The 13,848-nt window shown below is 40.4% G+C and overlaps 1 protein-coding gene across 1 annotated transcript in view; it reads left to right on the forward strand.

Annotated features, from left to right (window-relative positions):
- The window catches only part of si:ch211-79k12.1 (uncharacterized protein LOC568891 homolog), a 13,697-nt gene extending 2,664 nt beyond the window's left edge, over positions 1 to 11,033 (forward strand). The window contains exons 3-7 of the mRNA XM_037676855.1: positions 445 to 670; positions 1,706 to 1,851; positions 5,352 to 5,496; positions 9,078 to 9,222; positions 10,332 to 11,033. Coding sequence (XP_037532783.1) covers positions 445 to 670; positions 1,706 to 1,851; positions 5,352 to 5,496; positions 9,078 to 9,222; positions 10,332 to 10,419 — 750 coding nt within the window. The 3' untranslated portion in view covers positions 10,420 to 11,033. The remainder of the gene's footprint in view (positions 1 to 444; positions 671 to 1,705; positions 1,852 to 5,351; positions 5,497 to 9,077; positions 9,223 to 10,331) is intronic.
- The last annotated feature ends 2,815 nt before the right edge of the window (positions 11,034 to 13,848 follow it).

Raw genomic sequence — 13,848 nt, forward strand, 5'->3', positions numbered from 1 at the left:
AGGCATTTTAAACCTTTCCAACACTATTGAAATATTCTAAACAATGTTTCTAAACACACAAAAAAAAAAACCCACAGAATGTCATGATTTCCTTCTCTCTGCCTCCACTGCTCTCAGCCACCTGCAAGTGTTCTTGGCCACGCCCACTTCTCCGCTCTGCAGGAGATCAGCTGATCAGCTGCAGCAGGACGCTTATCCTGCAGTATGGGCTGCACAGATGTGCAGGAGCCGCTAAATAATTTAAAATAATTTATTTTAAATAAAAGTTCCATGTCGATCGTGTGGCTCATCCATCAATCAGCCAGTTGTGTGTCATGTCCAATCTTATTTTGAAAAAACTGCGACAGAGCGAGTCCACGAAAAACGAACTGCGAAGTAGCGAGGGACTCCTGTACTTCAATTTGTAGTCCATTCTTTCATTCTTTTTCTCTTTTTCTAAACTAGGGCTCAGAATATTGGCGCAGAATTTGGGGGTCATCATTGAGGCGTTATTATTATTGCTTCTATGGACGATGGTCAGACAGCATGGAGGAGGAGCAGAACAGCACTAGACTTCTGGATATTCCCTATCCGATGATGTACTCTGGAGTGGCCTTCCGCTGCGTGTCGGACAATGAGAACGTGACGGCGCCAGACAACGTCTCTCAGCCGCTGACCTTTAAAGTCCAGTGTGAGTTTCTGTTTCGACGTGAACGCTCTCAGAACACAAACAAGTCTCTGTGTTTAGTTTAGAGAAATGATTAAACCTTAGATGTTAAAGAGTAAACTAAATAAATCTATAACACAAACGTGCAACCGTACCTCTGAATTTTGCTATTATGAGGAAATGTGGCAAACAGAGCTCTGGTTCTCATGTGCTCTCTTATCTGAGCAAATAGAATTGTCTAGAAGACCAAGCAGAAAAAAAGTGAAACTTATTTTCTCATATTTTCAACCAGCAGGAGGTTTGAACCATCACACAGGCTCTGTAGACACAGCTTTCTTCACAGTGTGGGATAGAAAAACACATTAATAATTAACAAAACTAAACACAGCTTTTGAAGGCTGCTGTGGAGAGTACACACAATAAAACAACAAGAAATAATAAAGACTCAATGCAAATACTGTTACCTAAGAAGAGATGACTCATATTTTATTCTGCTCTCCATGCAAACAAAGACACGCTCCGCTGAAAAGGCTTGCGGTTTGAAACTACAATACCGCCGTGCGATAGCTGCATGAGTTATCTGTCGTATAGCTGCTGGTCAGATTTTCAGTGTCCTCTGTCTTCTTGGTGGCCATCATATCGACCCTGACGCTGTTTGATAGGCTCCACAGCCTCATGGGAGGAATCAATAAGAGGAAAAGATTAGAATGAGCTGTAGGACGGAAGGAGACAGAGAGCCGCATGGACGGGGGCCATCTATTGAGATGGTAGAGAAAATGAGCCATTATTCACAGCATTGCCTCTCTAAAGACTTCGATAAGATGAAGCTTATCATCATTACTATTGATTGCTTGTTACAGTCTGCACCAATCACAGGCGTTCATTGTTAAGCCTCTGATTCAAGCCTTCTTCAAAGTTCTCACTGTTTACCAGATGTTACAGCTGAAAACAGATGCTTAGTCACGTCCCCAAATGCTCCACGAGGTTACCTCAGCGTGCATCCAATTACCTGCCTCGTTAATGCCTGATCGTGCTTTCTCATTGTGCACGCCTTTTCAGATTTGAGAGAGCCGTTGCTGTATATGGAAGGCTACAGCAGGTACCTGAGCGCCCCGGAGCAGCTGAAGGTGCGACCTGGAGATGACGTAGTGGTGAAGTGCTCCGCCGGCTCCTCAGAGGAGCCGAACTACTACTGGACCAAAGAGGTGAGACCGCCTCGGGTCTGTGAACAGTGGAGGCATCCTCATTAGGCTTCTGGATACTCTTCATTCTCTTTGTTAATCCCATCCCTCCACGTGACCTCTTTATTTTTTTTACCATCTCCTTCCAGCCTCACCAGGTCTCCATTGGCCTCTTGTCTTTGTTCAGGCATTCTCCTAATTGTCACGTCTTCTAACACCTCCCTGTGTCTTTCTCCTTGACTTTTCCCAATCTCTTTTATTCCCCTTTCCTGTCATCTCTCTATCCCCTCCACGAAAGGGAGAGCTCTGTTTTAAAGTGACTGGTTGGCTCAGCCTCACCTCTCTATGGGAATTGCAGCTTGCTCACTTACAGAGGATTAATAGTTTAATGAGGTCTAGACAAGAACCAGTCAACCTGAAAACAATTATGTGAATAGATTTCTAATTATTTTTTTTAGTGTTTGGTTAACTGGCATTGAATTATTCAACTAGGCCCTTTTCACTGAACTAAGACAGCGTTTCTGAAGGGAAATTAAGATGTGTCTGTACAAAATGCCAGAGTGTCAGCTAGCATGTAGAACAAGAAGAACTTGATTAGTCAGGTGATGAGACTGTGTACTTTCATGGTACTGTCAAAATCCCCACCACTGAACGCATGTAACCAGGAAGACATTTTCAGGAAGGCACATGTCGTTGCTTAGTCATCGCTCACTGCTAAAAATGGAGTGACAACGTTATTGGCTGTGTCTATATGTGTTCATTTGGATGTACTGTTAGCAAAATATGCCATGAAACAGCTGACAAATTTTAATGAAACTCTCACAAAGTAATCACTGGATAAACATCTACAACTCATTACTGTTTAGTCAATCCCAATTAAGATGGCTGCCACAGCTAAATACAGTCTTTTCCAGCGTATAAGTCGCTGTTTCTTTGCATAGATTTTTGTCAGTCCTGTGACGTACACGCCAAAGCGACTTATATACTTTTTTTTTCATATTCATAACAATTTTTGACTGATGATTTAAATTTTTAAGAACTGCAACAACAAGTTTTTCGTGTGCGCTCGCTTCACTCAGCTGGTGCAGGTGGAGGAATGCTGGAGAGCTAGCGGCTCCATCCATGATGGATGGATGGATGGATGGATGATGTCGCCCAGTCCAGGTGAAATGAAGCTGTTTTGACCATTAGACTGCATTTATTAAGGAAAAGTGAAACTGAGACACACCTTTGCTATAATGTCGAGCAAACATAGTTGTTTTTAAGTGTTAATCTTGTTGAATTTCTTAGAAACAACAAGTCCTCCCGTGCACGCTCGCTTCGTGCAGCTGGCGCAGGCGGAGGAACGCTGGAGAGCTAGCGGCTACGGCGGCGATGGATGAATGGATGGATGGTGCCGCGCTGCTCAGGCGAAATGAAGCTGTTTTGACCATTTAATAAACGCATAAAAATAAATGCGACGGGTCAGCAGTGACGCATAACAAATGTGACTTATACATCAAAACGATTTGCATGTTTTTTTTCCTCTTCATGACGCTTTTTTTGACTGATGCGACTTGTACGCCAGAAAATCTGGTAAACAGCAAAGAATACAATTGCCACTACTCAGCCAGTTTTACAACTACTGAGCTCAAATTTAAGAGATCAGTAGCTGAGAGCCGTTCCCATCACATACTGAAAGCAATAACTAATCAAACGAGATCTGTACTTAAAACTTAGCCACATACAGTTGGCGTCAACTTAACTATAACAACTGTCTATTTGCCAAATATCTTATGAAACACAGAATTGATTTTAATGAAACTTTCAGAAAACTATCATTTGGTGGACATCTATAATTGATTAACATTTGGAGTCAGCTCAATTCAAAATGATTGTCACTACTAAATGACATCAGCCAACAATTGAATTCAACCTTTATTTAGACAGGTTAATCTCATTGAGCCTCGAGGACTCATTTACAAGAGACCTGTTTGTAACAAAGAATGATGCCGACAGTAAATCTTAGAAGAAGGCATATAAATTGATAAAAAAATGGAAGAAAATTATGAAAAACCCTAGCTACATTTAACAAAGTCAGTCAATCATACAGACACTGAGTTTTTGTTTAGGTAGCTGATAGTCACCCCCATAAAACACCTGAACTTTGACACGTCTTGCAAAATTTCACAAAATTACATGAGATCACAAATGACGATCAGTTACGAGGTTTGACCAAAACATCTGTAACCTCTAGAATGAAAGTCATGCGGGAGAGTGTGCATTTCTTCAAGGAATGCTAGGGCTTTAGTTCCTCTTTTTCGTTTCCTGTTTTTCTCTTGATGAGTTGGCTCGGGATTAATATGCTTGTTAAAGGGTCACCGCTAATCCTGGGTTTTAAACGGGCTTACAAGTATAAATCCAATTCAGTGGGCTTGTCATGGGCACTAACACTGTTTGTCCTCCACACGATCGCATGGAGAGCTTTTGTCATTAGCTCTAGTCTGGTTAGTGCTGTCCCTTAAAGCAAAAACTAACAACAATCTGTGTTAATAGCATTTTATTTATTGAAATTACAATGAATTGATAATATAGTACTAAAATGTTAATTTTCTGGTTGATAAGAGTGGATTTCTCTACGTGTGTTAGAGAAGAGTGGATGCGAGGCAGAAAGTGGCCCGTTTTGACTGACAGCCGCCGTGAGTGCTTTGGCCCAGACAAATGACAGCAGGACAGAGGCAGAAACTGCATACTGCTTTTCGAGCCAGTGGATTTGCATACAAAATGCTGCTTTGTCCAGACCTGGCCTTCATGGGAAATCCTCTTAATTCAGATCCATTCAAACTGAAATGGACTTTCTTGGCAGGAACTACAACTCCCAAGAGCCAAATCATTTGCATGGTGTAATGTTTTTTTATTTGTCTTTGTTGTTTTTCTTTCTTTTTTGTGTGTGTCCTCCTCCACATTCATTTGTTTTCCAATCCTTGTGCTTGGCCTATTATTTATTTCCTCCCATGTCGGGCTCTATCTCATATTAGTATTGCTATTTCTGTGTAAACAATTCATCCGGCTCCCCTGCCATCTCATTACGGCGTGTGTTAACGGTGTGCTGCTGCGGCATCATTCTTTGCGGATGATGCTGTTATCTGGGTTATTGACTTGTGTCGATGCATGCTCATTCATTGGGATTACCGCGCAGGTAAATAGACTTCATTTAAGGCTTGTGGGACCGCTCTCACGAGAGCCCACACACCAGCAGATATGTTTTTGTTTCTTTGTCCACCCACCAGTCTTTTTTTCTCGCTATCTTGTTCTTATTCTCTATTCCCCATTGTCTTCCCCTCCACAGAACACCAAAAATATATACTTTCTGCTTCCTCAATGCTTGTTCGTCTCGTCTTTTGCAGCACAGTTTGTGCCTGATGTCCCTTTGTTAACCACTCTCACATGTTCTCCATCACATTTAATTTATATTCATGGCGGGCTGTGGACAACCCGACTAAAATAAAAGCTACAATTTTCCCACTCTTGTCCGTTCCGCACAGGGTGATGACTGGATCTTGCCTTCCTCCACTCTGACAGTGAAGAAGGTGAGCATGCAGGATGAAGGACAGTACACTTGCATGGTTGAGCATCCTTCGGTGAAGTCCCTCAACAAGAAGCGCACCATCAGTATCAGCCTCCTGCCCGGTAAGACAAGCCTTCACCTTGTTAAGGCTCATTGTCCTTTTGTAGGGAGTGTGGAGAGGCTGCACACCACTTCCCCTTTCTGAAAAATTGTTGGAGCTTTCTTTAGAACTGTGAGGGAATTCACTTGAACAACAACAAAAACCTCTAATCTATTTGCTCTTCTATCAGCCACTCAAATGTCACAATAAAGGTCAGGTATGCCAAATGCTTTTACATCATGAGGTAAGTTATCAGTTTCAGGTGTGCAACCTTTAATACCCTAAATGTATGCAACGTAGAGGGAAGTTAAGAGCTGATATCAAAGTATAAAAAGGAAGGGATGCTTCAGGAAAGAGAAGGAAGGACATTTATTCAAACACGCCCAACAGAAAAGGTGAGGAATGAAATAGGATTTAAAATGTCAAACATGTAAGGCGATCGCACCAAAGAACAGAATACACATTAAATATCACAATAAATGGCAGAACTGCAGCGACTTGAAAGGATAAGATAAAAAATTAATTGGATTTAAAGCAAGCGATGGTTGTACTTGACCTTTGATGTTTTCCTTTTGACAGAGTCATCAAGACAAACATTAGTGCTTCTGCTTCAGACATTTCTTTTTCTTTTTATTTCTCCCCAGCCCGTACAGATCTAAAAACACTTGAGTTTACAAGGACACACATTACATCATCGTATAGCCCAACAGGACACGATAAAATGGAAGCGTCAGTGTGTGTGCTGTTTTTTTATAGGGATGACTACGAAGTGATTATTTGTCTTTGTCTGAAACTGTAGTTGTTTTAAAGGGATAGTTCAAATCATTTGAAGTGGGGTACTGTGAAAAGGATATGAGCAATTAATATCTTACCTGCTGAAGATAGTTCTTTGCATAATTAATCCAAACCAGGTAAAGATTAGTTTAGTTTATTGTTTATTTGTCATATGCAGGTCAACACAAGGTCAACAATGCAATGAAATGCTCAAAATGAGAAGAACCGTGTCAATTTGACAAAACAAACAAACAAAAAACAAGAAATACCAATGCATGCAACAAAGTAATGAACAAAGCACCAAAAAGTGAACAAGAAATACAACATCTACAAGATCCTAAAGAAATATAGTAAACAACATGGTAGAATACAACTGTGCAAGTAGGATGAATCAGTACAAACAAGTTTCTCACAGGAAGTAACGCTGCTTAAATGCACATGATACACATTGCACACAACACACACCCCGTAGGTTGTGTGAAAGGACACTGTACAGGCAGTGAGCAACAATGAGATTAGAGCTATCATTTCTAACCCGGGCCTGAAGCCCGACCCTACCAGACCCGAATTTGGGGCGGGCCGGGTTGGTGTTAGGCTTTTAATTGCGTCAGTGGATCAGTTGCGATCCAGTTATATGGCAACATGGCTTGCCATAATCACCAGCTGCACGCAGCCATTTCACCGCAAGCTGACCGGTCTTGAAAGAAGTAAAATAAAGTTTCAGTTACACTTCAGATGGGACTATACAGCCAGGAAGCGATCCATCGCCCAAATGGACGTTCATTCAGCCGCTGCACTCAGCAGACGCACGCGGCCAACGACCCAAACAGGTGAGATCCCAAAACAGACGTGTCAGAGCGGTTCGTATCTGAATAATGCAGAATTCAGGCAGAAACAGGTTTTTAATGCGCTTCGTCGGTCATGAAAGGACAAACACCCCCTCAGCTCCGATCTTCTGCTCCTTGTATTAATCTGCGCATCAGCCGACTGTTATTAACTATTTAAGCAATCAAAGCTTAAATGAAATGTTTTTTTGTTTTTTTTCGAGTTCGGACCTATAATTACTGTTAATTTGTCGGGTCAGGTGGGGTTTGGAAGTGATGGCTATGGGCTGGGTCGGATCGGATTTTTTGGGCCCAAATGCAACTGTAATTGAGAGGAACTGAACCACGAGGGCGAGGCAGCAACACGCATGATACAGCCACATAGTGCAGCAGCAATAAACATATAAAGTGTCACAGATGTGACTCGGTTCTGTCGAGGCGGTAGACGAAGAAGTCGTCCGGAGCCACAGTGGGGATGGACGGCTCCAGCCAGGATTCCGTAAAGGCAAAGACAAAACCGCTCCTCCTGTCCCGCTCGCAATAAATCCATGTGCACAGGTCATCCAGTCTATTCCTCAAAGACTGAACACCTGAAAGCAGGACCGAGGGGAGAGGGGGTTTGCTGCATGTCTAGCGGGTCTGCACAAGACACCAGCTCACTTCCCTCTCTGTGTTTTCCTCTTACGGTGCCCAAGTAAGCAAAGAACCCATGGAAAATGTCCGCAGTAGTTTCCAAAAGTCCCCAAAAGTTGTCCCGAAGTCCCCACTAACTGACGATCGATTAAATTGGGTTGTTGCCATCTTAAAACTCCTACAGCATTCTTCATAGCAGTTTATGTAAATGCAGTTTTTATAAATCTATTGGTTTTGGAGTATTCCTGCCAGAAGCGTCCCATACTGCACCAGTGCTATAGCTAGCTACTGCTACTGGTATTTGCATTTGTATTCTGCAGCATTCCACAAAAAAAGTGTATTAAATGGTGTTTGCATAAACCACAATACAATTATTTGAGTTGTTTTAGGACGGTCGCAGTCCACTTTGGTTTTGCCTCCACTTGGACTAACCATTAGCTTGTCAATCCAGTCAGAATTTAAACCCAGTTCTCCAAGCTGAGGCTGGTCATAAATCTATCTACAACAGATGAGATGCCTATTGTTCATAAACTTTCCATAGACCCCCACCTCACAAGATTTGAACCATTGCTTTTAAGCTAGACGAACATTTTCACTTCAGCAGTACCTAACCCAGTTACAGCACTTCATCTGTTTGCATCATCTTTATTACTGGCTTGAGAGGAATCTGCTGATTTACGGCTGATTATAAACAACGCTCTTCCAGTTCAATTCACATGCTCTGTGACTTCAACAGTTGAAATTATGTAACCCCCCCAGGATATAGTGGTGCATTATGATTTGGGTTTTCCATTACTGCAGCAGTGACTTATTGGTCAGTATGCTCCTCAGTGTCTCCAGCGTCTTCTGTGGTATGAAGAAATTATTAATAATATGTCTAGATATTGGAATAATATTTGTTCTTCCTTGATGTTATAATAAGAAAACCTCTGCTGTCCCTTTGAAGTTGCACTACATTCACTGCACTAACCTTAAGCAAACATTTCTTGTGTCAACCTTTATGCTCCAGAGCCCCAGAAATCCTCTTAACACGTGTAGGAAGGGACGAAGCGTTTTTAAATACTCTTGACTTTTATGTTTTAGCATTTGCTTTGACCACAGTTTCAAATACCAGCTTGACAAAAATCCTGGTTTTCAACATTACCGGTATGTATAAATGAGAAATCCACGCACATTAAAGGGATGATTACCTTCTTGGTTTAAATTCAGACACACAGACTTCTTGCAGGTCAGTGTTGCATTGAGAACATGCCAAACTTTTTCTTGTACAAACAAGCCTGAGGTTGCTCATAGGCACGTTGCCTAAAGGCATTTTGCTGTGCTGATTTAGTATTCTGTGTAAGACGAGTTTCCTTTCATGTCTGTCCCACAGAGGACGTCGCCTGGTTTAAGACTACGGTCGGACACCTCTGGTTGACGACCTCGGCCGCGGCGGTGTCTCTCCTCGTGTTCATCCTGTCTTTGACTGCGTTCCTGTGCCGCAGGGCCAAGCGGATCAGGACAAGCAAGGGGCCCATGTAAGAAGTGTTTGCGCCCGTTCATTTTTCTAACCTGTGCTTGTTTCTTTAAGAACAGGAGATCCATTGAACTCCCTCATTATTCGGCTCAGTTCAGCTTGTTTGAGGAAGAGCTAGATTCTAATCATATAAGAGCCCGAGATGAAGGTGATTCGTCCAGCTGCTGTCTTCTTACTAAAAGTCTTCCCTGCCTCTTTATAAGCACTCGTACAGACTCGCCACTTTAAAATCACTTTGGTTTATAGCATCTTAAATCAGCTTCAAAAAAAGCTGATGGATAGCAGGTCTTTGAAAGCAGGTGAGAGTGTGTGTTTGTTTATCCACGTTCACCTTCCTATTTTCCTCAACTCACTCCCTCGATCTCCTCCAGCAGTTTTGACTTTATAGGACAGATCCAGCCCTTACTACAATATTTTATTCTTTGTGTGACAGAACCAAGGCTATTTCACTTAGAGAGTGCAAACTTTTTGTTTAAAAGCCATTCATGTGTACAAGCTGTGCCTGAAAAAAAAAAACAACGTTCTTCAGTCTGAATATTAAAACCCATCTCTGCAGATCAGACTCGCGTGACCTCATCCTTGACCTTTTTTTTAATACTCCTGCTCCCATTTCCTGTTTATGAAAAGCATAGACTTTTATTTGTTTATTTTTTTTACCAGCAAGTGAAATTATTATTGTACGTATTTATAAAAAGTAACAGCACTAGTAAGAAAGTTAATGGAGCTCTTATCTATTCTGTGAGTTAACAATGTAATGAAGCACACCATGACCCCGTGCAGCTACTCATTAAGTTAATTTCATATTAACTGACTGAACATTTTCTCAAGGTCTTAGTTAAGAATAGAAAAAATGATGTGGAATTGTGGTGGTGTGAAAATATAGGTTGAATCTACTGATTAACTGGTGCTTCCATGTGTAAGCGCAAAGAAATGCTGAAAGTAAAAGGAGAGGATAATTGACTTTCATATCTCCAGCCAGATGTGCATCCAGTGCTCAGTTCCAGACTATAATTTCCTCACTTATTATTATTTTTTTTTGGAGTGCCTACTGCAGGATCGATAAACTGATAATCATGTTTCTATGTCTCTTTCCTTTCTTCGTCTCTCCAGTGATGACCGCTCGCAGAAAAAGCCCATTTACAAATCAAGTGTGGAATCTCTTCCCTCCACCTGCACCGACAACCAGCCCCTGGTGTGACGGCACAGGCGGGTGGATTGATGAGAATGAGGGGAGGAGGAGGTTGGAGCAACAGATGAGAAAGATGGAGCGGGCGACCAAAGAATGAGAGATATACACACGTGTCAAAAGGGAGGTAGATAAAATAGCGGGGATATTGGAAGTCTGCAGAACAGAATCAAAATTAGTAACAAGCTGGGCGTATAAATAATCACGAAGGCCAAATGATTGCTTTAAAGATGCTGAAGCAGCTTTGCTTGTAAGTGTAGGCTGCAGTTACACATATTGAACAGAAAGGTTTGGTCATTTTCCTTTCATTTACTCTGCAGCGTGGAAAAATGGTGAGCTACATCCTTAGCAAGACGATGATGAAGAACCTTGCGTATTTGTAAAAGCAGGGAAATTTCCCTTCTCTCCTTTCAGTTGCAAATGTAATAGTCCGCACTGTGTATTATAAACTGAACTGGGTGGTAGAACTGGGTTTTATTTTGTTGACTGCATCTCCCTCTCAGCTCTTGGTTTCCAAACGCAGAAGCAGCTCAAACTGTTTGAAAAAGGTTTTTATCGTCTCTGTATTGTGGCAGCACTCGAGCACTTTGCGTTCTGAAACTGTACGTTGAATTTCTTTGATATTAAATGGCTTCTACAAAAATATATTATTTACTCTTCTCCTGTGAGTCATTGATTTGGTCCCATTTTAGAGATACTAAAGTGTTTGGGGAGTATTGACAATTCGATGAAAGCCGGACATGAGTTCTCGCTCGACCGCACAGCTTCTTGATCCCGTGCCATCTTGGGTTTGCATCAGCTTGTTTACTGACCTTCCCCTTCACTCTCAGAGACCTTACTCTGAGGGAATGATTTTTACTTAATGCTCTGCAGTCATGTCTCTTTTTGAATCTCCATAGAAATACAAAAGTCCTCTTTGGTGAGTTGGCTGCACATGCGTTCACACATTTGGACTAGCACTCTAAGAATAACCATAAAGCCAGGTAATTTGACCATCCAATACCGGAGCGGGCAGGTCAGCTGCTGCTGCTTGTTCTTTGACTCAACTAAATTTAGTAATCTCCGACGCTTACACTGCGAATCCAAAAAATAATCATCGTATGCGACAACTTCATCGTTTTAATTTTCTTCTCTGTTGCTTTGTAACCCTTTGCCGCTGCGCTGCACCGCCATTGCTTATTACCAGAACCGTGCTCATAATGCTGAGAATTTCATTACGCCTGTCCATTGAAGTTATGTTGGATTTTATGTGGTTTTATAATCGGTGTGTGGTTGACCGTAGGCCGTTGTTCATAATGGGCAAAGCGGCAGTTTAACAATGACTCCATTAGCTGTTGCATGCACCACAGCGCACAGCCCGGATAATATTATTAAACTGATTATTCAAGCTCCCTTGTATAACTGAAGCAATCGTCCTTTGCTGAGAATTTTTTGTATTTCTTTGCCAACTCTTAAACAAAAATCATGATTATGACTCGAGCCAAACCTGGGAATGGAAACACAAAATGGAAATGCTCAAAATCTTTCAAAACGTAATTATCCCATCTTACAATAAGTCATGAGGATAAAAAACAAATATCAGGTGTGGTTCGTCTGCAGGCAGCTCAGCAGGTACGTCATGTCCACGTTGCTTTGACTCATTCAAGTTTGGCTGCACCCTCTTGTGTGTTTTTTTTTTTTTGTGGCTGTAGAAAGTTTTCAGTAGCTTGTCTATGTTTCAACTGTTAAGTTTAACAAACTATGCAGGAAAAAAAGGAATTCTAGCCACTTATAGACATTTATCTAATCTAACATTCTTCTAAAAATATTTAGAAAATAGTTGCAAATTAATTTTGTGAACATCTGAACAGAAACAATTGTTTAAGGAGTTTTGAGTCCGGGTTTAGAGCTCATCATAGCACAGGAACAGCGCTGATGAAAGTCACTAATGATGTTCTCATGGCCTCAGACAATGGACTTGTCTATACTGGTCCTGTTACACCTCAGTGCTGCATTTGATACAGTTGATCACAGTATTTTCCTACAGAGGATTAAATATGATATTAGGATTACAGAAACAGTTCTAGAATGGTTTGAGTCATATCTATTTAATATTTTCTAGTTTGTAATAAATCTTCATCATACACCAAAGTCATTGAGTTATGGTGTTCCCCAGGGTTCAGTGCTAAGGTCAATACTCTTTATATATATGCTTCCATTAGGTAAAGTTATTAAACAGCAAGGGATACATTTTGTTGTTCTGCTGATGATACTTTTTATATTTATCCATGAAACCCGATGAATCCAATCAGTTACTTAGACTACAAGCATGTCTTTAATGCATAAAAACCTGGATGACTCTTATTTTTTTTGCTTTTAATGTCAAACAAGACAGAGGTTTTAGTTTTTGAACATGAGAATCTTAGGAATAAACTTGGCAGCCTTTCACTTCCTCTAGATGGCATTAATTTGGACTCCGGTTCTATTGTAAAAAATAAATATATTTGTGTTATTTTTGATCAGGATATATTTTTTAACTGCTACATTAAAAGAGTTACCAGAACCCCTTTCCTCCACCTGCGTAATATTGTTAAAATTAGAAATGTCTTGTTCAAAAATGATGCAGAAACACTGGTTCATGCATTTATCACATCTAGGCTGGATTATTACAATTGTTAATTATCTGGGTGTCCACAAACTTCTTTAAAAAGTCTTCAGTAGATCCAAAATGCTGCTGCCAGAGTTGTAATGGGAGTTGGTAAGAGAGATCATATTTCTCCAGTTTTAGCTTCTCTCCACTGGCTCCCTGTCAAATTCGGAATAGAATTCAAAATCTTACTTTTAACATATAAAGCTCTCAGTAACCTAGCTCCATCTTATCTTACAGATCTTATTGTTCTATATTGTCTTAACAGAGCACTTCACTCTCAGACTGCAGGTTTACTTGTGGTTTAGTTTAGTTTATTTGTTTGCACAAAAAGAAACAGCACACATAAAAGAAAAGTAAAAAAAAAAAAAAAGCATAAAAGCATTATAAATAACCTTACATCTTACTTTAAACGCACACAATTACATACCAAAGCAAAAGATAATAGTTTGTATTAAATAAATTTAAATTGTCAAAAAATATTAAAATGATAAATTAAAAAAACAAAAAAACTAATGTGTTAGAAAATCTATAAAGTTTGTTGTAAACTTTCTTTTAAATACAGATAATGTTGTACTTGATTCACCTAATCGTTTTAAACAGTTCCACAGCACAACACCCTGATGCATGAATGAACATTTAGCAACAGTGGCTCTACAGAAGGGAATATGTAAATCATACCTCCTTCTTGTAGAGTATGAAAATTATGAAAATATTTAGGTAAAGAAAATGGAACACATATAACTTTATACATCAGGATTCCTGTTTGATACATATTCACATCATAGATTGTAAGAATTTCTAATTTTTTTAAA

This window comes from Nematolebias whitei, chromosome 5 (assembly GCF_014905685.2).
Source record: "Nematolebias whitei isolate Nwh7 chromosome 5, NemWhi1, whole genome shotgun sequence".
Lineage (NCBI taxonomy): Eukaryota > Metazoa > Chordata > Actinopteri > Cyprinodontiformes > Rivulidae > Nematolebias > Nematolebias whitei.